The sequence below is a fragment of the Mustela lutreola genome, chromosome 14 (genome assembly GCF_030435805.1).
Source record: "Mustela lutreola isolate mMusLut2 chromosome 14, mMusLut2.pri, whole genome shotgun sequence".
In the NCBI taxonomy this organism is placed as follows: Eukaryota; Metazoa; Chordata; class Mammalia; order Carnivora; family Mustelidae; genus Mustela; species Mustela lutreola.
The window spans coordinates 3,600,755-3,628,378 of NC_081303.1; the positions used below are offsets into that span (position 1 = coordinate 3,600,755).

Genomic DNA, 27,624 nt, shown 5'->3' on the forward strand with positions numbered 1-27,624 from the left:
TCGAGCCCCGCATTGGGCTTCCTGTTCAGTTGAGACCCTTCTTCTCCCTCTCCCTCTCCCTCTGCTGCTCCCTCTTATGCTCTCTTTTGCTGTCTCTGGTTGTGCTCTCTTGCTGTCTCTGTCAAATAAAATCTTTAAAAAAAAAAAAAAGATGTCAAATAGAGTATTAGAGAAGTCTAAATTCAGAAGTCAAATGGGAGACATACGTTTGGGGTGTCAGCACATAAATGCCATTTTGAAGTCTAAGATGAGGTAAGGTTTCCAGGGAGTGCGGTGCGTGTGGAGAGTGGACCCAGAGCGGCCTCCTGGAATAGTGCATGGTTAAGACTTGGGGAGAAGAAGAGCAACAAGGGAAGCAGGAAGACATGGAGCCCAGGAAGCTGTATTAGGAGAAGAGCACCATTAATCCCATCAAAGGTTGCTGTGGTGGGACGAGGAGGGCTGAGAGTGGACTCCTGGATCTCACAATGCAGAGGTCATGGCCACTCTGACAAGAGTAAGTTTGATGCAGCGTATGAGCAAAGGCTCAGCTGACCTGTTTAAGGGAATGGGTGAGAAAGAACCTGAAACAGCAGAGATAGACAATGTCTTCCGAAGACCATTGCAGAGATGATGTGGAAGCTGAGGTCTGAGTGGGGAGAAGAGCTGGTTGAGTTATCAGGAAGGAAGAAACAGTGTAATTGCATGCCGCTGGGGATGATCCAGGAGGGCAGTCTCTTTCCCTTGGTACACAGGCCCCACTTGTGTCATCCTAGAAGATTCCTCGGAGGAGAAGGTGTCATTACTCAAGATGTAGAGTAAGTACTCGGCCCTTGGCCCTGCTCAGTGGGGACTAGTTAGAACCCTTCCTATGCCTGCAGCCGAAAAGCAGATTGATGCTCACACGCCAGACAGTAGTTCCTAGTGTTGAGTAGGCATTCACCAAGTGCGACTCTGGGGGACTCAGGGACCATCCTCACTGGTTCTCTCAAGCACCAAATGACTGGATTATATTCAACACTGTTGTTTTCAGAACGCAGTTGCCATGGTGCTTCCCATGTCCATTCCTAGCTACAGCACTTGACTTGTGGAGACTCTACATCTCAGGGCACAGTCTATCCCCAATATCCTCTCCTGGCCATACCTTCATGGGGTATTAAGATTAAATTTAGTGTGTAGGTAGGTGGAGGGAGGTTGATGCCATGACCATCACTCTGGGTGTCTCCAAGGGCAGCGCCCAGCAGCCAAGGGCTCCACCAGATTTTCTCACTGGGACATCTAAGAGAATGTGTCTTCCTTCCTCTCTTCAGGCAGACATGACTGAGGGAAAGCCAGAGTATCCCACCAGTTTTTCCACAGTTGAGACTCAATGATTTTACAGGGAAATTCCTCCTTGATTCCATCAAAAGGCTGTGCAATGGTCATGGTTTTTGGTGACAGTATTTTCTCTCTCTTCTTCCCCCCGCCATGTACTCTGTTGGAAAGCTGGGATGGGTTAAATCAGTGCAATCAGCCAGATGTTGTGAGCTACGCTTTGAAGGTAAGACAACAAGTAACATATTGAATAAGCCAAAGTGCTTAATTTTGTTTTCTATGAAAGTTTATTTTACTGTTTAGTATGGAGGGGCTACAGACACATAGCTGACACGAACACAAGGTTCTAAACTTTGCAACACTGGTAGGGGTGGTTATGAAGAGTGGAGAAGCTGGAGACCAGGGCACAGGACCATCGCATTTGCTCATCTCCACCATACATCTTATAACAGCAAAGGCACTTTTCAAAAGATTAAATAGAAGAGCATGGAATTTCAAAAAACATATACCCAAAGCATAAAAAACAAGTGGTTGAATTTTCTTATACTTTTTTAACATTTTACTAAAATCTCTGAAATATGCAATGTGCTTTTTAGCCTTGAAATCAAATCATTGAGACTTCCTCAAATGAAAAGAACCTGATGGAATACTATAAAATCAGGATTTCTCTATACCCACTTATTGTTAAAGAGCCCTACTATCACCTGGCAAAGTCCAAAGGCCACTATCATGTGCTTACCTCTGCAGGCAGGACTTGGAAGCGGACTCTCACATACTAGCACACTGGTGTCTTTGTGGTTTCCTAGGTACTTATCTAGAAAGTACCAGGTCCACAGCATTATGCTGGGTGCTGTGGAGACACACAAATATGGTATCATCTGTGCCTTCACAAGCTTACACTTACCCACTCTAACTAGGTTAGTCATGCTTTCCTTTCAATTCCTACTGACCTGTTCCAAGCAGTTTTTCCACCCCCATGTGCCCCCCCCAACCCTGTGCTGCCCAAGCAGTTTTATAAAACAGGAGCCAGATTAAAAGTTTGTGTCCCCTTCCCTTATTTCTACTTGATTTTCAGAAAAAGAGTAAGACCAAATCAAACTTACAAAGACAGCCCGAGTCCCACGTCCTTCTGACCCATGGTTCTGTTTGTCTACATCATGGACAGAGCAGGGGGTGGACTGAGAAGGGCAAGTCTCGGCTCCTTTGGACTCAGCACCTTTACAATGCTCTGTGAAAATTTCCTGCACACATGTAAGCACTACCACGCATTCTCAAACAAATGTAGAAATGCCTTCGGACTGATGCATGCCCTTACTCCACACTCGGAAAGATAAAATCGACTTCAGTCACATTCCCATTGTGAGAACACAAGGTCAGACTCATGAAACAGAACAGTTAGCTATCCTGGACTTGGTGAGACTCGCTACGATTAAGGACCTTCCGTAGCAGCATCCCTTCCCCCCAGCATGCACACACAGTATCTTGCATGTGTTCTCGTCCGTGTACAGACACACAGGTGTAGACAGGAGTAGGTGTGGGCGACAGAGCACACAGGGCAGCAAGCATGTTGAAGACTGGATTGACCATGGGAGATTTCAATTTCTTTTTATTCTTGCTACACAGAATGGAGCGACGTCTAATTTTGCCGTAGAAGTGCCGGACGTTCTCTTCTAACGCGGAGCGCTCGGATGGTAAGTGATCTGCAGGGCATTAACCCGTGTATTTCTCTCTCTGCTGTGAACTAATTAGTCCTCCTCCATTTTAGATGTTCCATTTTCAATACTGAGCTTTCTTTGAATCAAGAAACCCCCAAGTTCATAAAACCGGAGTGCAATTTTCAGTGAGCTTTATCAGGATGGAGAAGCCAAAAGACCACTAGTGACACTGGGTTCTAGTCAGAAGGAGTCAGTCAGTCAGTTTTATAATCATGAAACTACTACAGGGCATAGGCTTCAGTAATTAAACACAAATCATAAGGGTATGTTTCAAGCATTATAAAAATAGTGACCTGCTTTCACTGGATACCAACTAGTATTTACAAAGCTACTTGAATTTTTCTGTTGATCTTCGTTGCTGTTAAATAATGATAGTTTTGATAGTGGTAAAACTTCATTTTTCAAGTGCAGGATGATCTGAGCTGAATGAGAAAAAGAATGATTAAGGGAAGGAAGGTAGGTAGGCCTGACATCAATTTGAACAACATTTTTTGATTGTAAGAAGCTCGTGTCTCTAAGATTACCATGGTAAAGTCATAAGCATGCCATCCGTTTTAAGAATGTCAGGGCTCGTGAAGACCAAGAAACACAAAAGGGTAAACTGTGTACCAAGTCACCACTAGAACACAGAGTGACATGCTTGCCACCAGTATTTCTGGCAGTCACATATTTAAATACAAGGAAAATAACATATATATGGTATTGTAATTTTTTATGGTTAAAACAAATAATTTTAATACTTTATTAAAAGAAACATTGGAAACGTGGATTCTTTTTGAGAAATAATCTTCTTCTTCACTGCTATCATGGAAAAACCAGATTTCTCCCCTAACTAATGGAAAATTAGCCACTGATAAGTCTAGTGCCAATCCCGAATAAAAGATATACATACATAGGTTAGGACTGATTCTGTCCATCCCGTTAAAATATTTCCATTCCTGAACTGTATTAGGTACTAAGATTCTAAAAATGCTCATTTTCCTGGGCATCCTATTTAGTCAAAGGATTTAATATTTCTTTCGTTATTTACATTGATATTTATGAAGAGTAGAGAGACCAGTGACCACACCCCCTGGGATGTAAAACATTTATCTTCTTCAAAGTGTATCAGACTATCAAACTTAGCGTAACCTGTAGATGTCTTGAGTAGCTACTGATGTGCTTTTTCCTTTCATATTTCTTTCCATTTAAACAGAACATTTTTGCCTCTTAGTACTTAAAAATTGACCTTCTAGCACACAAATTTGCTGGACTCTTCATAGCTATAGCACTTATTTGTGGACTCTTTAAGGTTTTCTACATTCTTTGCTTGTTATTTATTTTCCATTATGGATAGCTTTTATTTCTGTCTCTTGCTTAATTCTTTTGGCTAAAAACTCCAGTACAATTTTGAATAAAAGTGGCAAGCATGGAAAAAAAAAATTCCTGTAGTACTTAGTACTTAAAAATTCCTGTAGAATTTTTAAAAAAACAAAAACAGATTCTATGTTTCATACATTCTGAATTAAAATGACCAAAGAAATAAACCTATACAGGATCATTTGTCTTTCCCATTTCAATACTGTGTCTTCTATTAACCGCATTTCAAAGTTAGTTACATACGCATATATAGTCACCATATCTATGTGCAAAAGTTCCTGCAGGACCTCCAATTTTATTATAAAGCCTCCTCCTCGAACACATTTGAGGACTATGTCTTTTCACTTTGACTTGTTTAAACAACACAAGGAGGTTGGCACATTTTAACGTTAACATTACATTTTATTGCTGTAAAAACAAATTTAAATTAATGGTGACTCTAGCTATTTGGTTACTGATGATGATTACCTCCTGACTTTCTAGACGCATCACTATTGGCTAATTTGACATCTGACTATACAACATGCATCTCTTGGGGGATGATTAGGAAATGCAAAAGTAACAAATTCTAAGCAGATGATTTTGCTACTTTGAGCACTTCTGGCAGAGGGACTAGTTGAAGTTAAAGAGGGAAGCTATCAAAATAAGATTAGAGAATAAGTTACCTGTGGATTTCATTTACTCACATTAGGTGTGGTTCCTCCTTATTGGAGGCTAACTGGAAACAGACCGGACCATGCTGTTCACTTTCAAACACTCCAATGATGTTCTCCAATAATTTTATTATCTCCAGTTTTATGGTGCCATACTACGCTTTTTGTATTTAAGTTTTCCATTTCCATAATCCATATGCCAAAAAATTACTACACATTCCCTTTTACAGTCAAAAATAGGTTTACTGGAATGTTTTAGTTATAGCTGAAGGCAGCAACATTTACATTTAGCTTTTGTTACACCCATAAACATGTGGAAATTGCTTGCAAAGCAATCGTAATGTGAGAAGAATCTTGCAAATATTGATGGAATGGCTATGCATGTTTTAGTACTCTACATAGGCTTCTGGACTCCCAGTCTGACCCCATGTCAATGCAATAATGCAAGTCCTTATAGTAACAGTATGAAATATTATGATCACTGTTTAATTCCATGTACAAATAATGAACTGGCAAGTATCTAGTTTCAAATTAGATCCTTGGAATATGGCAAAAGAGAGGCTGGTTATCTCTGCCTTAAACATAATTTTTAAAAACACATTTTGCTCGCAGGGAAGAAGAAAACTGGACATTCTCAATGCTCCAATTTGAAGTGATACTTGCCTCTTAGTTTCTTGAAAAAGAAGTTTTGAAAGTTATATACATAAGTTTCATTTAAATTATGCAGCAATCTTTTATTATTGTCCCAGATTTTGTGTAATGAAGATCTTTGTCACCAAATCAAGCACGGTATTTCAAGACTGTAAGAACTGCAAGAGAAAAAAGTGAAAAAGGAACACATCAAAATCAGATTCAGATGGTACGTTAAAAACAGTCTTCCTAAATGTAGCAGTCTACTTTTGGAAATAGGTAATGAGGAAGGAGCTTTTTATTTATTCGTTTGAGAGAGAGAGAATGTGTGTACATGGGGCAGGCAGGCAGGAAGGGGAAGAGGGAGAATCTCAAGCAGACCCCCTGCTGAGCACTGAGCTCGGAGCCCACTGCAAGGCTCCATCTCACAACTGAGATCATGACCTGAGCTGAAATCAGGAGTCAGACACTTAACTGACTGAGCCACCCAGGAGCCGCAGGAAGGAGCTTTTATCTGAGATGAAAGATGACAAATGGGAATGAAAAGCAAAAAGATCATAAAACAAACTAAATGTCTAACATTAGCATTTTTTTCTTTAAAGATTTTTTTTTTTTTTTAAAGATTTTATTTATTTAGTTGGCAGGCAGAGAGAGAGAGGGAAGCAGGCTCCCTGCTGAGCAGAGAGCCCGATGTGGGACTCGATCCCAGGACCCTGAGATCATGACCTGAGCCAAAGGCAGCGGCTTAACCCACTGAGCCACCCAGGCATCCCTATCTTTAAAGATTTTAAATGATTTCCACACCCAACATGGGTTGCAGCCCCAAGACCAAGAATCACATGCTCTACAGCTGAGCCAGCCAGGGGCCACTAAATTGGCATTTTGATCAAACAGATTATGGTATTACCATAGCATACAGTTGCTACAATATTTTTAAAATGTTAAAGATTTTAAACACATTTTCACAGGTTATTAAATAATATTAAAGTATATTAGTTTTTGAAAAACATGCTGAATATCTTAATAGGAAAAAACTTGATGTATACATGATACTTATATTAACAGTGGCTATCTCTGTATGGTAGAATTACAGCTGAATTTTATTTTTCTTTATGCTTTATTCCACATTTTCCAAATTATCTATCATAAATATATGGTTGATTCTAGGTATGTATAGTAGTTATAAAGTCACCACAAATACTCAATTAGTGAATAATAAACCCCGTTCCTACAGAAAATACAGGGTTAAATTCCTGCAAGCCTCTGGTTACATTTTTGTCAACCAAGTCCATATATAACCTTGTGTTTCTGTTCAAAGATAACCTTTATATATGTTGATTCATGAACATTGAACTTCTGGCCAACAGCACTATAACTTGTGCCCAAATGAAGCTTATCGAACACGGGTGTTTTCTGGAAGGCCCACTGCTGCTGCCTTGAGCTTAGCAATGCTAGCCATCACTTTAACACGAGCTTGGGGACCACTTTCAACAGAGAACTCATACAATAAAATGCACAAAAATGTGAGAAATGGGGCACTAAATAGACTTAGAAAGACATGTTTATGAGAGCCAAAACAGAAAGGCAGAGCACGGCCTGCTTAGACATCAGCTGGGAACATACACTGCAGGAGGCTGGTTTTTCACTGCTCTGAACACAGCTGTCAACAATCGGGGAAGGACCTCCAGGACTGATTTCTGACTTACACATCAGTGTTTTAGGGGAAGCCACAAACACAGAATCCATGAACAAACTCTTCCTGTTTAAAAGGAGTCTCAGGCTCAGTCGGTTAAGTGTCTGCCTTCGGCTCAGGTCATGATCCCAGAAGTCTGGGATGGAGCCCCACACTGGGTTTCCTGCTCAGCAGGAAGCCTGCTTCTCCCTCTCCTGCTTCCCCTGCTTGTGCTCTCTGTCAAATAAATAAAATCTTTAAAAAAGAAAGAAGTATCAACATGGAGTTTTTCAAATGGTTATTTTGAGACACTTTATATTAATCTTTATAAAATCCCTATAAGCACAGGTGAAGAGGCGAAAGGAGGTAATAAAAATGATCTAACTTAATAATATTATGGGGGAAAAAGAGAAGACAAGAGTTAAGTTTTAATGACTGAAATCAATTCAAATCTAAAACCAAACCAAAACAACACAACAAAAAACCCTCATATAGAAAAACTCTATTTGGACTTGTCCTCCAAACACAGTATTATGAAATTAAAAACTTCCATACCTTAAGTTAATAGAAGATGGATGTAACAGTTGCCACCTTTGGCCTAGAACAAAGAGCTCAGCCCTGTATTTGTGGGTGTGTGTGCTAGGGGAGTAGGCAAAATTCTCTGAGAATCCGGTAAAAGACACAGACTCTCTCCATAAAAATGTGCATATCCATATTCACAGTACAATTTTTCATACAATTTAAGGACATTTTCAGAGATCCACAGACCCTAGTAGGTTAAGAGGTCCTGATCTGGGTCAAAAGTCTTTACTCAGTCCTGACATAATCAAACTAGGTCAACTGAAAATAAGAGAAATTAGAATGAACTCTAAAACAAATGATACTGCCCCCAATTACTAATATAGTAAATACTTACTGATAATCACTAGCAAAAGGATAACAGCAACCAAAGCCATGATGGCTTTTATCTACAAGACACAAAAAGAAATTAAGATAGGTATTAATGTTTGACTTGTTAATAAAGTCAAAAATATTTGTTCTTTATTATACTAACTCATCAATGAATAGGCTTATCCCCTGAAAGCTTGTCCAATTTCTTCTCATGTGAACTGGCTGACTTATTTGCATCTTTTTATAAATAATCAGAGTTCCCAGATTCAGGAGTTTTTGCCTGGATTTTATATTCAAGGCTGTACTGCACAGTAAACAGTAAGAATCAAAGCTTTCATTGGCTTGAACACTGTCTATGATTTCTCATGGTTATTTCTAATATGAGGCCAAGAAAAGTATGAAATTTTAGCAACTCTGTTCACAAGTGTCAGGATACGAGGAGTAACACAGGCATCTAATGTAACTCATTCTCTCCACATAAGGCAGCATTTTAAATAGCACTTCGTCTCAAAGTATATGAGACTTCTATTAGTTTTTGTGCCCCTTACTCTCTTTCTTGGCATTTTTGTCTCCATTTTGAGGATATAATCCTCATTTAATAACCTGATTTAATAAATAACTTGCCTAAGAGCACTCTTGGCCAGTTTCACAGTTGAGAGGAGAAACCTTAAGATAGTACTTAGCTGCTTAATATTTTCAGCTCACAGCTCTCTGTAAAATTGTTACATTCCTCATTTAATCCTAAAATGCATAAACTATAAATTGGTTTGATTTTCCTGATGAATTCAAATGCAAGTCTGATTTTATCAAACATTTCACAATTGATTAAAGACAGTTCATTAATTAAAAAAAAGATACCCACTACTATAAACACATGAGCATCAGAAACAGCAACTAGGAGCAGCTTTAATGCTTCTAAACTAGAGCTACTGGTAACATTTTAGTGGCATCACATTTATGACAAGAACAAAGTGCCTAAGAGAGAACACATGGAAGCTTTGCAATTTGGACACCAGGTGCCTATTAAAATTATTAATTATGATAACAAAACAATGTTGAAATTCTCCCACCTCACCTATTGGATAATTTTGTTCACTTACTTTAAAAGTCAGGTTTATTGAAATATACCTTATCTAGAGTAAAATCCACGCTTTTAAAGTTCACTTTGGTGGGTTTTGACAAATGTATAGACCTCAAACACCACCATTAGTCAAACATAAGGCATTTCCATCACTCCCAAAAAGTTCCCTCATGACCTGTTCTAGTCAGTATCCACCTCCCTACTCTTAGCCATTGGCAGCCTCTGACCTGATTTCTGTCCTTATACCCCGGTCCTTCTCCTCTCCTAACTCCTCTAAGTCCATCCAGAAAACGGCAGTGATATAAGGACTATTCAGAAATATAATTCAAATGTAATCTAAAAATATAATTCAATTTTTCTCCTTAAAAACACAGTTTAAAAAAAAAGCATACTGTTCCTCTGATTTAGATATGGCTAAGAAAAGCGAGGCAAAATGCACATTATGGTCATCTTTTTGTGACTACATGAATGGGTCACATGTGTGTACGGGGAAAGGAAGTGAGGCTTGGACCCTCTGGTCTTCTAAATCAGACTACAGAGTACAGAACATCTATAAAAATGGAAGACTTAGGGGAAATTTATTTTTTAAAGAATAAACATTTAAGCCAAAATTAAAATTCCTACAAGGGGAACAAGGAAACCGGATTCTTTCCTCTGTTCTACTTCTGAAAGTAAGCTGATTCAACAGGTCAACAAAAACAAGTAAATCCAAGGAAATTCTCGGAAGAAATCCTTAGCATAAGGCAATATCAAGTTTATAAAGTTCTCACTAAGCTTGAAAATGAGAGATTAAAAACAATGAGTTTATGTCTAAGGTTTTCAACAAACTCAAAAATTGGGAGGAAAAAAATTGCTCACGTGACACAAAATTCACAATAAAAATCTTAAGACATTTGCTGTTTCCCATCCAAGTACTAACCAGGCCCAACCCTGCTTAGCTTCCGAGATCAGACGAGATCGGACGCGTTCAGGGTGGTATGGCCATAGACAAAACATTTGCTGTTTAATGCTTAGACGTATTTAAGAGGCAAATTCATTTCTATAAAATGTTTTTGCAAAAATGTATTAATGTATATATTGATTCTCCTGTTTTTCCTAGTTAAACATTTCTCTTATTTCTCCGGAATAATAAAGGACAGTGAAACTTTCTTAAAGCTTCATTTGTCATAATGGATTCTGACATATAAACTGGTTTTATTTTTTTCCCTTCCAACAGAAAACTATTTTTCTCTAGCTTCCATTACATCTTTTTAATATCTCTGTAACACTTTAAGTCGCTCCAAAAAGGTACTAATAATAACATGAAAAATTTGTATTTCTTACAAAGTAGTAAGAGTATAAGTAGCTAAATCATTTAAAAAGGTGGGACTGCTTGATTCTTTTAGTTATTCGTGTCCCCAAAACTATTAATCCAACAAATATTTGCTGAGTGCCAGCATGCCCCAAGTTCGGCAGCTATCATAAACAAGGCAGTGGTAGTCCCCGTGCTCACAGAGCTTCAGATCCAGAGGCCCTCTGGCCTTTGAAGAGCCCCTGAGACGCTGGGCAACTTACCCAGTGTTCTGACTTACTTTGCATCCACGCCACCACATTTGCCTTCGAAGTTGTTTGGACCTGTTGCTAAACGCAGTTGCGTTATCCGATAAGCTTTCTATATCACATAGAGGATGGAGAGAAGGATTAAACGACATAACAGGATTCGTTTATCTAGTCACACAAAGACAAGAAAATATTAATTTCTACTCCTGCAAATGTAGTCCCTTCTAAGCATGAAAACAACATCCTCCCTTTCCTCCACCCACAAACTCTGGCATCTGTACTGGGGGCGTGGGGCATGGAGGCAAAAAATGACTGTAGGTTATTTTTCCCAGGGTCTCCATGCTTTCACATAAACTTTTGAATTCTGGTAAGAAAATACTCTTTAAAACTTAAAATACTTGACACACCTATGAAAAAAATTGGCATGTAGAAAAGGTCAGATTCTTAGAAGATATAAAAAGTGACTGATTTTGAAGTAAAATAATGAAATTTATTTATTTTTGCTGGGACAGTATCAGTTGTATTGAGGATGTGGAACAGTAGAAACTCTCACATACAGCAAGTAAGGATAAAAGCCGGCAGAGATCTGAGGACTTCGAATAATCTGACAGTATCTAGTGAGGCTGAAAATATCTGTCCCCTACTAAACAGCAATTTAGGGGAGCCTGGGTGGCTCAGTGGGTTAAGCCGCTGCCTTCGGCTCAGGTCATGATCCCAGGGTCCTGGGATGAGTCCCGCATCGGGCTCCTTGCTTGGTGGGGAGCCTGCTTCTCTCTGCCTGCCTCTCTGCCTGCTTGTACGCTAGCTCGCTCGCTCTCTCTGACAAATAAACAAACAAACAGCCATGTATTACTAGTTACATACCCTAGAGAAAACTTTCATACACGCATACAAGGAGACATGTGCAAGCATGCCCACTACAAACCTGTCTCATAGCGAAAAAGATCTGAACAACCCATTTACCAGGACAATTTAACAGGATTAATAAACTGTGAAACAGCCTGAAGTAAAACAATGAATTTTAAAAGTGGTTAAATAAGTTTTGTGGTTCGGTAAGCCTTTCAAGGAGGAGTGAGGTATTTAGTCCTTCATCACTGAAACAATATTTGAGAAGCAAACATGTGCCAGTAACTGTTAAAAGTACGGAGACTAACATTTGTCAGTAAAGAAATGTTACTAAGTCATCAGCAAAAGCCCAAGATAAAAATATCAGATTAAGTCTGACAAAAGTGTTGAGAAGAAGTGATCAGACTTTTCCTTCTTGAGATCATAAGAAATACAGTGCCATGAACATAATAAGGCAACAAAAAATTTCTACTCTAACTGTTCAACAATAAATTTTAAAATTTTCCATTCTCAACCCAACAATTAATGCAATAAGGTGATTCAAGTAAAGGGAGCTAAAGTTAAAATACTAAAATCACAAACTTAAGAACCAAGTATCATTTTCCTAAAGCACGATTCCTAAACTCTGGCTAGAGAAATGGAAGGAGAAATAAACTATCACAACACAGATTAATAATATCAAGAAATATATGAAGTATCTGTACCTGATTTGTCCTGTAGTTCATCTAGTCTCTCCCCTCTTTCAATTACCTTTGTAATATTTTCTTGCATGACATCAATAACTTCATCCACCTGATTCTGAACACTAGTTTAAAAGAAAGATTTAAAAATTATTTTGTCTTTTGAGCATTTTATAATTTTTGAAATGTTCATCAGAAAAATTCCATGGTAGAAAATAGCAAGTTTTCAGAAAAACACTCAACTGTAAAATGTTTAAGTGAAGGCTGGGTAGCACGGCCCTTCCATTTGTGGCCTTGAGTACTCAAGAAATTAAAGATACCATAAGTGAAAGTCATATTTAACTTGAAGATAGGTTAGTCCTGTCCCTACAAATTCCCAGTGTTCAGTTACTGCAGATCTTAGTCAAATAGCTTAACTCTAAGTAATGACTTTCATCTTCTTTTCCTCAGGCTACCGAGCCGTCCCACAGATGCAGCAATAAACTACTTCTGCTGCAGTTTACACACTAAGGCTAACAAAGGGTTTGCCCTGGTGTGCGATTAGCTTATGACAGTCCTCACTTTCCAGGCTGGAAACGTACGCTGAGGGTCCAGGTATTAACTCTTCTCTGCTCATCAGTTTTCTCTTAAACAGGTTTAAGACGGGCACAGCCGGGAAGGTTCTGAAGCACCCAAGAGGGAGGAGAGAGGAAACATTTTTTGCTCTTTTTCAAAAAGAAAATATAATTTCCTCCTTTATGTTAGGTGATGAGGACCTGTTCTAACCGAATTTCGGACGGTTTACTAAAGACTTAATCTTCATTCATTCATTCATCTAATTGGTTCTGAGCTGCCTTCTTTCGCTCAGGACTTACCTTGAGTACACAAACACGGAAATGTTTAATAATTTACTATTTAGTTTTCCTCTGTTCTCTTAGACAAAAATTATTTTAAATTACCTCATAAAATGGCCATGCCAGTGAAATATTTAAAAGGAGAAATAAAGTGAACTCATGGTTCTTACTACTCAAATAATATTTAAAATGTACTGGATTGCAGGCTAGCAACTATATAAAATATACTTTACATAAACACACACATATATAAGGATATGCAATTGTTTCTAATTGGGGAAAGAGAATTGCATCAATTACCACCTACACGTTTTAGATAAAACTTCACAATATACACCTGGTCTCTGCCCTCTATTCCCCAGTGAGTCAGGGGTGAGGTATGGATGCATAATTTTATGAGTTTTTCCTCTTCCCTTTGGAGACGTGTATCTTCAAAGTTTGCTTTAAAATCAAAATGAAGATCCGTTTAGACACAGGCGGGTCCAGAGCAGTGGCAGATTCAAGTAGCAGTGACTATGTTTGATGACAGCCCCTTCTTAAGTGAAAAGTACTATGTGAACCCTCTGATTATCCAACATGGACTTCAGGGCTCATCACAGCTCCCCAGAATTGTGTTTCCCACATAGATCTACAGAAGGACATAGGACTGAAGTACAACCAAGCTACAACACGCAGAACTCTCTTTTCTGCCCAAAAAGATCTGAAAAAGCCTCTAAATCCCTAAGATGGCTTGTTGCAATTTCTAATCACCTAAACAAAGAGCTAAAGATGTTCATCCTATGTAAGAATAATGGCACAAACACTTAAGCAATTCATGTGTTCAGTAACAACGAGAGCCCACTATGTGTTGTTTTACGGCAGGAATGAACAAAGCAGACAATCCCAGCTCTCATGGAACTTACGTTCAAAAGTGGAGTGAGTGCATTGAATGAACCTTGAGAGCTGTGACAGCCTGTCTCTCTGTCCCACTTCTCTAATGAATGCATCTAACACTAAGTGAGAGTACGTACCTGTTTCCTGCCTTTCCCCCACCAGAAGCTAAGCTTGATGAACACTCAAGCCTTGCCCACTATGTTCACTTTCACAGCCCCCAAATCAGCAACAGTGCCTGGGGCAGAGCACCTGTTTGATAGACATTTGTTGAATAAGCCAGCAATTTGGGTGTAAGTCCTGCAAAGCATACCCAGTTACTTGAGAAGATAAAAGGCAGGGAACGTAGAGGCCTCCACTGAACTCTGAGAACTGTAACAGAGATACATCTATGGAATTCCCAAGGTGGTTACTTTTTGTCATTTACAAGAGATGACAAGAGCCTACAGTTAAGGCAGTACCGGGGTGGGTGTGGGCAACACAGACCACACCCCTCCACGTGATCAGATCATGGCTATTTGGATACTGATGCCCTATACATTTTAAAACAAAAACAAAAATAACTGAAGAAGTAACTATGGTCCTAGAATCCCCATAAGCAAAAGACCTCATGGATAAGGGCAGATTAACTGGGACAGAACCCATAGAATTCCAGATTAATTTTTACTAGATTATCAGAAACCTAAGGGTATTACCTCAACAACATGGCACGCATGTAATAAATCTCTCACTAAGAGAAATCAACATTTTATTTTTTCTGCTAAGGATTAACTAACAAATTGCTACTTTCTCTTTCACATATTACTGTCTGCTGGTATAACACTCTTAAGCCCTCTATTGTAAAACCTATATTGAATGGGAAATCTCATAATTGTGTTTCTGTATTTCAAGATGTTCTCATGCCCAGAATGTAACTTCTATAAAAAATTATCTACTTATTTTAATATAAAGAATAATTCTTTAAAAACAAATGGTAACACATATCCCATGATATTACACATTTTCATAGCAGTTACAATACTGATCTCCACTTGTATTTTATGCTGATCTTATCCTTATTACACTTTAAATGCCTTAAAAGCAGAGACTGTCCCACTCATCCTTTTATTTCCTAGGTCATGTGAAATATGCCTGGTAGAAATAGGCATTCATTCATTCAAAAAAACATTTACTGGGGCACCTGGGTGGCTCAGTGGGTTAAGCCTCTGCCTTCGGCTCAGGTCATGATCTCAGGGTCCTGGGATCGAGTCCCGCATCGGGCTCTCTGCTCGGCGGGGAGCCTGCTTCCTCCTCTCTCTCTGCCTGCCTCTCTGCCTACTTGTGACCTCTGTCAAATAAATAAATAAAATCTTAAAAAAAAAATTTACTAAGGAGTTATTATTATACTATTTATTGAGGACTCCAATGTGAAGGGTTTAAGTCCGATCTTCGGGAAGATTAGAGTCTCCCGGGGAAAACCAGGATCCGTGATTCTACCGCCGCGCAGTGCGTAATGGAAGGAAACTGTAGCATCAGCTGTGCAGCCTGGACTAGAAAGAGATGGCAGCAAGGTCCTGGCAAGGAGTTTTAAGGGGTAAGTGTGAACTGGGCAGAGTAACAAAGGAGGCGGACAGTGGGGAAGTTCTGGGCTAAGGGATCATATATAAGAGGAGGAGATATTTTAGGGGCCAGGTGATGAACTGGACACTAGTGAAGAAGTTGGGGCAAGAAAGGGTAAAAGCAGGAAAAGGGTAGAAGCAGGAAAAGGGTAGAGAGATTTGTAATTTGAGCAAATGAGTGTCAGGAGATGATGCTATAAACTAGAACAGACAATAAGGAACTCAAAGGAAAAACAAGTCTGTAAAGGAGGGTGTAGAGAATTATATCATTTCCGGTTAAAGGAGAGTCACATGGTAGAAGGGCACAAGAGAGAACATAACCAGGAAAAGATAAAGATACACAGAAAGGAAAAGATACTCCCATGTTGATTTAAATCATCCTTAGGGCCTGATAGCACCTGCATTCCTGAAATGCCTCTATTCCAATTATCAACAAGGAAACTGCATGGGGTAGTAGTGTCCATGGCAAGCCTCCTTGAGTCATACTTTCTCACCTTTCGATGAAAATGATCATCTCTAACTTGTGAGAATTAGATTTAACAATGTTTTTTAAACACTTAGCACCAACACCTAACACTTAGCAATGTGCTTAATGTCAGTGATCTTCTATCAGGAAAGGAAAAATTATGCTCTGCAAAAAATACTCTAAAGAAAAAACAACTTATTTTCATAGTTAACACCCCCATCTTGTGGCTTTTTAAGGTATTGTTGACTAAAGAAGGTTTTAAAGTTATGTGGTATTTTTGCAACTATATATATGTATTTCTGTTGCATCATGGAATGTTCCTTGGGGACCTTTTTATAGTTAAACTGACTGGACCAAAACTATAGTTTGGAAATTCCCTACCCCAACAGAGGATGCCTATAATTCACTAGAAGTGCATTTATAAAGCTATAATTTAACTGAAAAGCAAAGAAAACGTTCCAAAAAGAATCTTACATTTTATATAGGCATGTGAATATTTTAAATCCTTCACCAAAAATTCTTCCATAAAAAGTGATGTTGAGTACTTTTGTGGGAATCTGGTGTCAACATGCCAATCAGGCTCAAATAAAGCCACAATGTTGCTGACCCCGCAGCAGGACATACCCTGTATTACATGTCACAAACTAAGTAGTGACAGCGCAATTTAAGAAACTCACCGGTGCTAACAATTTTGGTTACTCAACTAATACCAAGTATTCGTCCAGGGGCAAGCTGTGTGGCAGGCTGTGCTCGGCCATCTTAGGCCATTTAGGGCGCACACACTGAGTCATGCCCTGATGAAATCCGCATTCATGAGTTTGGGCCCACGAGGCTGAATACGTATGTTCTGGAGACTGATCACCTTCTCAGTCTGGCAAACCTTTGGCTCTAGAGTGAAAACCGTTATACTTACTCAATAATCCCTACTGTTCTAAAATTTTGTGATCACCAAAGATATTGTGCTCCTTAGTTTGTACATAAACACTCATGGGTGTATTTGCTCGGCACGTGCTAACACACTTTGTTTCGATGCCCAGGAGTGGTTTGGGTTCATCTGGAAAACCATTTTCAAAAGACTCAATAAGCCACACTAGGTCCTAGGCTCACTCTGCAGGAGGATATCAGACAGGAACGAAGGACACTGACAGGACAAAAACCAAGTGTGTCATCAGTGGAATCCTCTTCGCCGGGCAGTTTAGGTACATGAACTACGTGGGTGGGTACGGAAGTCACTCCGCCTCAGTGCAGAGAACAGCTTCTGCCATGGCATCCCCATGGCCCTGAATGCTTCACAATCCTCTCAGAACACAAGATGAATGGCCTATTAGGCCATCTCCCACTCATTTCCCTAGAAAACTGTCACAAGACAATTTCTTACCACCTCCCAGGTTCTGATGATGTACGGAAGCTTCTTCCGCAGGCCCTATGTGTGGACCACAAAGCACGGAGCTACAGGGCCAAACTGGCTCCTTTGTCACAGGGCATCCTACAACTCCCATCACAGCCGTGCAGCCCTTTTTGTTTTGGAGTGATCATTTTTGGTGTGTAGGACAAGACCCCAGAGAGTCTGGTTACTCTACATACATAATGAACTGCCTGAATGTAAGTAGCTCATTGTATCTTTACTGGCCAGATCAGAGCCTTGGAGCAGCTGGGACTTTCTTCTGCTGGCCTTGAAGAAGTACCACGAGTTCTACTTCTGCAAGAAGAGTAATTCTGGCAACAACTACCTGAACTTGGTCAGGAGCTTTGAGGGAGATCCCAGCCCTAGCAACACCTTGATTTCTGGCTTGTGAGACCCCGTGCAGAGGGCCCACCTAAGCAGTGACTGAACTCCTAGACCCATGGAAAATGTGAGATGATAATGTGTGCTGTTTTAGGCTGCTAAGTTCAGGGCAATCTGTTACATAGCAAAAGAAAATGAAAATATCCTGTCTAGCAGTCAAATCAGTTTTCTGGAACCTTGGTTCTGTATTACAGAATCCATTAGCTAGGATTAGATCAAGTGTGGACTTTTTTTTTTCCCACACCAACAGCTACCTGACTAAAGCCTGAGTATCTGACCAATAGCTTGATTCCCTGTTACAGCACCCTTACCACTGGGTGCCAGCCATATCCTGAACGACAGCAGGGACTATCCCTCCTCGGATCCAAATCCAGGCCATTTAGTTTATTGTCCGTGACTAGTCCTCAAAACTCAGTCAGTTTCCAGGGCTATTTCACTGTTCCCTCTAACATCAGGTACATTTACGATAGTATTACCCACCAACCTACCACCACCAACATACACAGAAAAAACTTTACACTGAAAACTACTTAGCTATCTATAAATCTTAGATCAACATTGGAATTAGGATAAGAAGCAGATATGAAAAAATTCTGAAGGAATATAAAAAATATTGTGCTTTGAAAAACTAAATCTATTACACTACTTCTATTAATTTTGAAAACGGGAATCAAGCAATAGATTTAAAACCAAAAAGGACATTGAGATTATGCTAAATAAATGGATTTGACAGAAAATAATCGAGTTAGGAAAACCAACACAGGAATTGGATTTCATTAGCCATTATTCAGAGGTAATTTTGCAAAAATAAAAAGAATTATTGGGTTTTTACAATCCAGTAGTTATAGTTAGTCTATCTTAGGGCTCAGCAAATCTTTTCTGTAAAGGGCCAGATAGATAACAGATATTCAGATTTTGTGGGCCGGAAGGTCTCTGTCACAAGTACTCAAATCTGCCACTATAGTTTGCTTTCAAACAAACAGGCATGGCTGTGTTCCAATAAAACGTTATTCACAAAAATAGGCAGCAACCAGGTTTGGCTCACAGGCTGTAGACTGCCAACCTTCGGTCCACACAGAAATAGGATAATCACTTAAGCCAATGAGTATCTCAGAAACTTACTGCTTAATTTTATCATTTCTAGGTCCAAATCTTGGTCCAGATGGTCCCCTTCTGAAAACAAAATACCAAGTACATATTTAAAATGAGAGCATTAAAAAATATATAGAGAGAAAACACACACACACACACACACACACACACACACACACATACACACACAAAATCAAGCTCAACTCTAAACATGGATCAGTCATTTATGATAAGAAACCACATCTTACTGGTATTGCTGCAACTGAATGATATTTAATCACATCTGTACTTTACTGGTATTTGGTACTGGCAACAACTAATCTAATTCTTCTGAATGTTAACATTTTCAGAGAAAATAGGGTTTATATAACCTTTGTTTATACATGGGTTGTTCTAATCACTAACCTCTGAAACATCCTAACAGCTCCAGTGCCAGTGACTATGAATAACTTTATGGTCAATTATAGAACACTAAACGTAAATTCACCTTCAAATTAGGTTATCATAAAATGCTGATTATCAGGAACAGATATAAAGAGAAATCCATTCAAAACACTAGTATTTTTCTTCTCATCCCTCATTTTAAAATATCAACAAAGCTAAAGGAAAATCCAAGAGTCTACGAAAATACCAACATTTCTCAAATCAGTTCTTAGTCAAGTGTTGTATCATTTCAACCATTTTAATATTCTGGAAATAAGACTTGGATGTTTTAAGTAATTATTATTTCTATGAGATAGAGAATAAGGTATAAACCACAAAAATTTTAAGAAGTAGATCTGGTGCCTGGCTCAGCTGGTAGAGCATGTCACTCCTGCTCTCAGGGTGTGAATTTGAGCCCCATGGTGGGTGCAGCGCTTACTTTAAAAAAAAAAAATTAGAAAAGAAAAAAAAAGTATCTGTATCAATTAAACACTAACTCCCCATTCCTCCTCGTCCTAGCCCCGCAACCTCCATTCTACCTCTGTGTCTCCGTAAATGCATCTCCTCTACATATTTCACGTGAGTGGAATCATGTAAAAATTTATCCTTTCATGACCAGCTTCTTCCACTCAGCATAACGTCTTTGAGGTTCATCCATGTTGTAACATGTGTGAGAATTTCCTTCCTGAGACCGAGTAATAAAGGCCAAGTCGTAGTCTACTGCGGCGATACACCCTCTGTCTATCCATCACCTGCTGATGGACAGTTAGGTTCCATCTTTTGACTATCGTGAATAATGCTGCTATAAACTTGGGTGTTGATTAATTTTTAAAAAAACGTATTTGTTTCGTCTTCCTTTCAACACCCACACAGCAGCACAGGGTATGGAAGCTACATTCTGAGCAAGTGTGCCCACCGGCTGTCAGGCCCCCTGAAAGATGCACGTTATTCGGGAGTGGACTTTCAGCAGTCCGCTGCCGGCCTGAAGACTGAGTGTTTCTCACAAGGGTATCCAGCTTCCAAGGAGGGAATCAATTATTTAACCTTCTGCCCTTCTGTTCGACCCTAAGTTCCATTCTGACAGGCAGCTATTGCTCTAGTTCTAAGGCTTTTCACCATAACTGGCACCGTGCAATTAGGTTTGTGACTCTTTGGAAATCTTGTCACATGTAGGAAATTATCTTCCCACTTCCTCTGACCTTGTCAAAGCGATACAATTTCCTGTTCATGGATCTGCTTCCTGTCCTGCAGGCTCCTTTTGCTCACTGCTCCACAGCTGTCAATGACTTTTTATAAAATGTTTTTATTTGGGGAGGGGGGAGCCTCTGCAAAAATTCTGCAACATTTTAACAAAGAGAGAGGCAAATGTTTCTCCTAAGGCACACTCTACATCAATCTCCAGAGAAAACTCCCCACAACAATATCCCGCCTTCCTGACTCTGCAAATACAAAATCTAGGTCTGTACGGACACAGCCCTTTCTAATCCTTTCTAATCGTAACTGTGAAGAACTGATCACATCATTAACTGACATAGTATCACGGCAATTCAATGGGAAAAGGATAATCTTTTCCTCAGGTGGTGGGGGAACAAGTGGATAGCCAAAGGCCAGAAAGAAAAAAAAATTCACTCTTCACCGTTACCTCAACCATATATAAAAATGTACTTCAAATAGATTATAGACCTAAATGTAAAAGCCAAAACTATAAAACTCCTAGAAAAAAATATAGGAAAGGATCTTATTGAACTTGGGTTTTACACATATTTTGAAATAAGTAAAAACAAGAAAAAAATGTAATAAATTGATTTCCTCAAAGTCAACAGTTTGATCTTCAAAAGATACTGCTATGAAGAGGAAAAGATTAAGCTCCAGACTGAAAGTACATATCTGTGAAACGTATCTGACAAAAAGCCTCATCTTAAATACATAAACAACTGAATAAGAAGACACATTTAGAATTGGGCAAAAGATTTTAACATGTACTTTATCAAAGAAGATTCAAACAACAAAATAAATACACACAAAATACACACAAAAAAAGATGTCCAACATGATTTGTCATTAGGGAAATCCAAATTAAAACTATAGTAAGATACCGCTACATACCTGTAAGAATGGCTAAAATTAAAACACTGACCACATATACTATTAATGAGGATTTAGAGCAACTACAACTCTTGTACAATGCTGGTGGGAATATAAAATGGTACACCACTTTGGAAAATAGCCAGCCATAAAAATACGCCAGCCATTCAACTAACTCCTAAGTATTTTCCCAAGAGAAATGAAAGCTTAAGTTGACACAAAACTTGTATGTAGTTGTTTATAGTAGCTTTACTCATGATAGCAAGAACTATAAACGCTCCAAACGTCTATGGATAAGTGAATGGATGAATGAGCTGTAGTACATTCATATAAGGGAATACATCTCAGAAATAAAAAGGAACCACTGGGGGCGCCTGGGTGGCTCAGTGGATTAAGCCGCTGCCTTCGGCTCAGGTCATGATCTCAGGGTCCTGGGATCGAGCCCCGCATCGGGCTCTTTGCTCAGCGGGAGCCTGCTTCTCTCTCTCTCTCTCTCTGCCTGACTCTCCGCCTACTTGTGATCTCTCTCTCTGTCAAATAAATAAATAAATAAAATCTTTAAAAAAAAAAAAAAAAGGAACCACTGGTACGTGTGACAGCATGGATGAATCTCAAAATAATTACGGAAGTGAATGAAGCCAGTACCAAAAAAATAAAGGCCTACTGCATGATAACACTGATTTTACAAATTCTAGAAAATATAAACTATAGTGCTAGGAAGGAAGCAGATCAGTGGGTGCCTTAAGATTAGGGGAGGGACAGATTCCCAAGTGGTATAAGGAAACTTCTGAGGTGATGGTTATGTTTATTACTTGATTTTGGTGATGATTTTACAGGTGTACAGTACATGTATCAAAACTGATATACTCTTTATGCATTTTAGCAGATGTTAGTTATACCCCAATAAAGCTGTTAAACAAACAAAAAAACTTACAGAAAAAAGTCTTCTTCTTCATCCGAATCATCTTCCAGAAGATTTCTCTGTCAAAAAAAAAAAAGAAAAGAAAAGAAAAGAAAAAGAAAAAGAAAAAGACTTGAGTTTTCGGATTCAGAAGGCTTGCAAACTGTCAGGGAGGAGTAATGAAAGGAGTTCTATCCTAGTGAAATTTCTTAACTCCAAGGTTCCAGTCAGAGGCAAGAGTGATTTACCTGTGCTTTACTGAAAGCTAAAAGACAGAACCAAATAAGCCAACCCTCCAACAAAAATGCTTCTAATAGCGAGATCCTATGATGGACTACAAGGCAGAAAGGTCGCTGGAGCCAGGGTGGGAATAAGGAACTGGCGGCGATCAGGAAGAGGTTAAGTTCCTTGTCCTCCTCTCTCTTGCTTTCCAGTCTCTCCCCCGGCAGAACCTAACAGGGAGCCAGAGGGCAGAGGAGAAATGTAGTTGCAAAGCCAATTCCAGCACCAGAGAGGAGTACAGAAGACAGGTTCAGAACCGGGAGACAAGGGTTTGATGGCTGGCACAGTCCCTCTACTACCTTCACAGCTCACAAATAACCCTCCAGACATATCAGACCTGCCAAACAACAACTTCATACCTTTCTTTTGTAAGATGGAACTATTTTCCTCAAGATGAAGATGATCACACCCTCTCGCAACAACCAGACCTTTTCAGAATATAAGAATTTAGACAGTATATAACTTGTAGGTAGAATAATAACTCCCCAAGATATCCCCATCCTAATCCTTGAAACCTGTAAAACTGTTTCCTTGCGTGCTAAAAGGGACTCCACAGATGTGATTAAGTTAAAAATCTTGAGATGGGAAGATCAATAGGGATTATTCATGTGGACCCAACACAATCACAAGAGTTCTTAAAAGAGGAAGGCAGAAGTGCCCGAGAGAGAGAGAAAAAAGACAGAGAGAGAAGACAGGGAGAGAAAGAGCAGGGGGGAGGGGAGGACTTGGAAGATCTTATACTGCTGAGTTTAAAGACAGTATAAGGAGCATGAGCCAAATACCCGGGATGGCTTCTAGAACCTGGGAAAGGCAAGGAATTCTCTCCTAGAGCCTCCAGAAGAAACACATCCTGCCAGAGCCTGGGTTTTAGCCCAGGAAGACCCACTTCGGACTTCTGGTCACCAGAACTACAAGATGGTAAATCTATGTTGTTTTGAGTTTGTGGTAATTTGTTACAACATCAATAGGAAACAAACACACCAAATGTGCCTTTCCTGAGAAAATTACTCAAGGAATTTCACCAGCCAAAAAACCCAATTATATCAGAAAAAACATTCTAAGACAGAGATTGATACAACTGATGATCTAATAAAATGTATGGTCAAATCTGAATAAATGATAATATGACTGTGCACTGTATCTTACAGCTACTGAAAAAGTATAAGGAAAAACTTTAAAAGGGCCCCAAATTGTTCTAATAAAACCGAGAACTGGGAGTGGAAGGGTGAAGTGCAGGAGTAAAAGTGAGAGGCACGCCTCACTGGGACAGGAGTAGGGGAGGCGGGAAGCTGGCTAGAATGAGAAAGTAAAATAATGGAGGGGGCATTGTTTTTGGTATGTTGAGAGAGAACACAGATTTAAACATAACTATTTTGTTTTGTTTTTAAGATTTTTATTTATTTATTTGAGAGAAACAGAGAGCAAGCTAGAGAGAGCACATTCGTGAGTGGGGTAAGGGGCAGAGCTGAGCAGGGAGCCCAGTGTGCTGCTCGATCCAGAACCCTGGGATCTGACTTGAGCCGAAGGCAGACACTTAATGACTGAGTCACCCAGACGCCCCGAAACATGACCGAAACATGAAATATGAAGTTAACAATAAAAAAGAGAGAAGGAGAAAGGAAGGACATTTTTTAACTAGTGATACTGGGGCTGGGGAGATGAGAAAAAACAATCTGCCAAAGTAGTCAGGGAAAGGAGGGAAAACATATGAAATATAATGAACTGTATCTATGTATAATATATAACATATCACAGAAAGTGAGGAAATGAAAACAGAATGTATTAATATTCATTTAATAAACATGTTTGCACACTTTCTATGTGCTACGCACTGTTCTAGGCAAAGACCAGCTTTGAACAAGATAGGTAACATCTGAACTCTTATAGAAAAAAATCTGATGGTGACAAATGCTACACCAAGAACTGAAACAGTGACAGGATAGGAAGTGACAGGGTGACTAAACGAGATTAGGTTTTCATGGAAAATCACTCTGAAGACGTGAAATTCAAGCTGCAATCCAAACGATAGCAAAGGGCCAACCAAAGATGAGGGGGAAGGGCATTCACGGCCAGCAGAGGGACTGGCTAAGGCAGAAAAATCCCAAGTATATTAGTTATCACAACAAACATCAATGTTTGAACACTCCTATTAGAAGTAAAAACTACATGATTAGAGTCCAAAAATTTCAGCCAATATGTTTACAAAAAAAAAAAATCACCTAAAATGAATGTCAAATAAAGGATGAAAAAAAGAGGTGAAAAAAAATCAGCAAAAGAATGTTAGGGTTAGCAATATTAATACAAAGATGAATTTTAGGACAAAAGCACTAAACAATCAAACCGATGAGGAGAAATGAGTGATGAGGAGAAACTGGCTGGTAGGAGAAGTGGGGAGAAAGTGGAATCCGCATACACTGCTGACTGCAATGCAAAAATTGTGCAACCACTTTGGAAAACAATTTGGCAATTCTTCTAAAGGTTAGACATAATAACTAAGCCAGCAATTCCAGTCCTAGGTATTCACACAAGAAATGAAAACGTTCAGGGCGCCTGGGTGGCTCAGTGGGTTAGGGCCTCTGCCTTCGGCTCAGGTTGTGATCCCAGGGTTCTGGGATTGAGCCCTGCATAGGGCTCTCTGCTCAGCGGGGAGCCTGCTTCCCCTCTCTGTCTCTGCCTGCCTCTCTGCCCACTTGTGATCTGTCAAATAAATTAAAAAAAAAAAAAAAAGAAAACGTTCATGCAAAAATCGGTATGTAAAAATTCATAACACTGCTATTTTTTAAAGATTTGATTATAATTTTAAGTATATACATAAAGCTTATTTTAAAAAGCTTCCTAGCAAATAGTCTATTGTCTATTGGTGGATTCTACCCCCTTCAAGTAAAAAACAAACTAGAGAGAGTTAGAATAAGGAAAAGACAAATGTTTCCCGTATTGTACTAAAAGATACTTTTAAATCGTAAGTGTTGGAAAAAGTGAGTGAGGTTCAGAATTGTACAAAAAAGGAAAGCGTAAAATGAAATTAAGTAGACTATAAACTCTATGTGGGCAGAGACTGTGCCCTCCAAATTTTAGCACAATAGAGGCGGTCAATTAATGCATCAATAAATGAAGGAGTAGTAATGAGACAGGAAGTGAGTGAGGGCTTCAGGTTGCTAAATAAAAAAGAAAAACACTAATTCCTTTCCTCAATAAATATCTGAGGACTTATTCTAAAAGTAATCTATCTACAACATTGCTATCAAATGTTGTCTTCCAAAATTCTGCATAACTTCTAGATTTACGCGTATCTGCATAGAATGTTCTGGGATAGGGCCGTGAGGGTGGCTCCGTCTGGTTAAGTGTCAGCCTTTGGCACAGGTTGTGATCCCAGGGTCCTGGGACTGAGCCCACAATGGGCTCTCCACCTGGTGTCAGCCTGCTTCTCCCTCTGCCTCTCTCCCCGCCTGCATGCTCTCTTTCTCTAAAATAAATAAATAAAATCTTAAGGAAAAAAAAAAAAAGATTGTTCTGGAATAAAATAGAAATTGAATAGAAATTGAGTGTTATATAAAAACTACTCTGGACTCTGAGACAATTATAGAACTAATATTCTTTATCTGTAGTTCCAAAAATCTGAAAGTTCTGAAAACCAAGAGGTTTTGTAAGTTTCTTCCAAAACTTATTTGGAGGAAAACCTGACCTGAACTGATGTTAGCTAACTTATTTATATGCTTACTTATATACTTAGAGTAACCAGACACGTCTTTTCTCCTTTTTATTTTAACGAGGGAGAAGGAAACAATCTTAAGCAGGCTCCATGCCCAGCAGCTGAGCCCAACTTAGGGCTCTATCTCACAACCCTGAGATCATGACCTCAGCTGAAATGAAGAGTCAGACAAGTTAAAACCAACTTGGCCACCCACGTCCCCAGTAATCAGACATTTCTCTGAGAAATATTAATATACTTGGAGGTGCCGCTCCAAAGGCCAAAAAGGCTGTTATATAATATGCACTTAACTACCTTTAAAAATCTGAAAAACTCTGAATTCCAATCATATTTGGTTCCAGAATAAGATGCTGTGTATTTGTATAAAATTCACTTTGAAAGACTAGAAAGAAGCTGTGAGTACAGTTTTATCAATAATGGAGTAGAATTCAACTGAGTCACCAATCTAAGTAACACACGCTTTAAAATATTTACTATGAAGAAGAAACAGAATTAGAATATTTAGATTTTTCTAAAACAAATTATTTACAAAAGGAATGAAAATGTATTTTGAATCTGTTTGAAAAATTAAGATTCTAAACTCACCCTTTCGCTTTTCACAGAACCAGTGACATCATCATCATTTAGGTGGCGCTTGAACTTGGGAGGCATACTTTTTACTCAAGAAGCACTCTTCTGTTTCCCAACAGAAAAAGTATTCACCACCTTGAAAAGAAAATAAATTTCATCTGACTGAGACTTTGGGGTAGAAGCTAAATCACTTCACTAATGTTCAAGGCCTTGCACAAAAGAGCCTCCTTCGTTTCTTGGACTTTACGGCCTTTCCATTTGGTTCATTCCAGGTGATCCTGTCCTCCACGCAAGGCTCCAATACATAAAAAATAGATCTAACTATGAGGAAGTGGATGTAACTTCTTAAAGAGAACATGTGGGGAAAATTAGTGCAGGTTTTTATAAAATTCAAGAGCAGATTGGTTAGGAGAGGAGTAAATTAGGAGAAAATGAGACATTAAATGCTTTAAGATTTTAACCTGGAATTAGAAGACAGCAGAACACTCCCAGTTTTCACATTTTCAGTTAGCTGATTAAATAATCCAGTTTCTTCATCTGTAAAATAGTGATTTCTAGGCTTCTGCATGGTGTTGGGATGGTCAAATCAGGTAATACATGCAAAAACATTCTGTAAGTTATAACATCATATTTTAAAGCACAGCACTAGG

At 39.0% G+C, this 27,624-nt stretch overlaps 1 protein-coding gene across 3 annotated transcripts; it reads right to left on the reverse strand.

Annotated features, from left to right (window-relative positions):
- Positions 1-1,561: 1,561 nt before the first annotated feature.
- On the reverse strand, positions 1,562-27,109 carry VAMP4 (vesicle associated membrane protein 4). 3 transcript variants are annotated; one of them, XR_009347268.1, is made up of 8 exons: positions 26,990-27,109; positions 22,447-22,493; positions 19,035-19,085; positions 12,384-12,484; positions 10,866-10,945; positions 8,239-8,290; positions 5,684-5,829; positions 1,562-3,430 (listed from the first exon to the last, which is right to left on the reverse strand). XR_009347268.1 is itself a non-coding variant. In XM_059145048.1 (7 exons), the coding sequence occupies exons 1-7, from the start codon at positions 27,053-27,055 to the stop codon at positions 5,801-5,803; spliced, it is 426 nt and encodes a 141-aa protein (XP_059001031.1). In that variant the 5' UTR covers positions 27,056-27,109; the 3' UTR covers positions 1,562-5,800. The 3 variants fall into 3 exon arrangements, 1 of the variants encoding a protein (XP_059001031.1); XR_009347267.1 differs by having other exon boundaries at positions 5,054-5,829; XM_059145048.1 differs by having other exon boundaries at positions 1,562-5,829.
- Between the last annotated feature and the right edge of the window lie 515 nt (positions 27,110-27,624).

What these genes read in the sequence shown, in the direction of transcription:
- VAMP4 (XM_059145048.1), bottom strand. Translation starts at nt 27,055, where the DNA reads ATGCCTCCCAAGTTCAAGCGCCACCTAAATGATGATGATGTCACTGGT. An exon ending in TGTGGTGGCGTGGATGCAAA is followed by an intron (nt 8,291 to 10,865) that starts GTAAGTCAGAAC and finishes TGTGTCTTGTAG; the next exon opens with ATAAAAGCCATCATGGCTTT. An exon ending in CCTTTTGCTAGTGATTATCA is followed by an intron (nt 5,830 to 8,238) that starts GTAAGTATTTAC and finishes TTTCTCTTGCAG; the next exon opens with TTCTTACAGTCTTGAAATAC.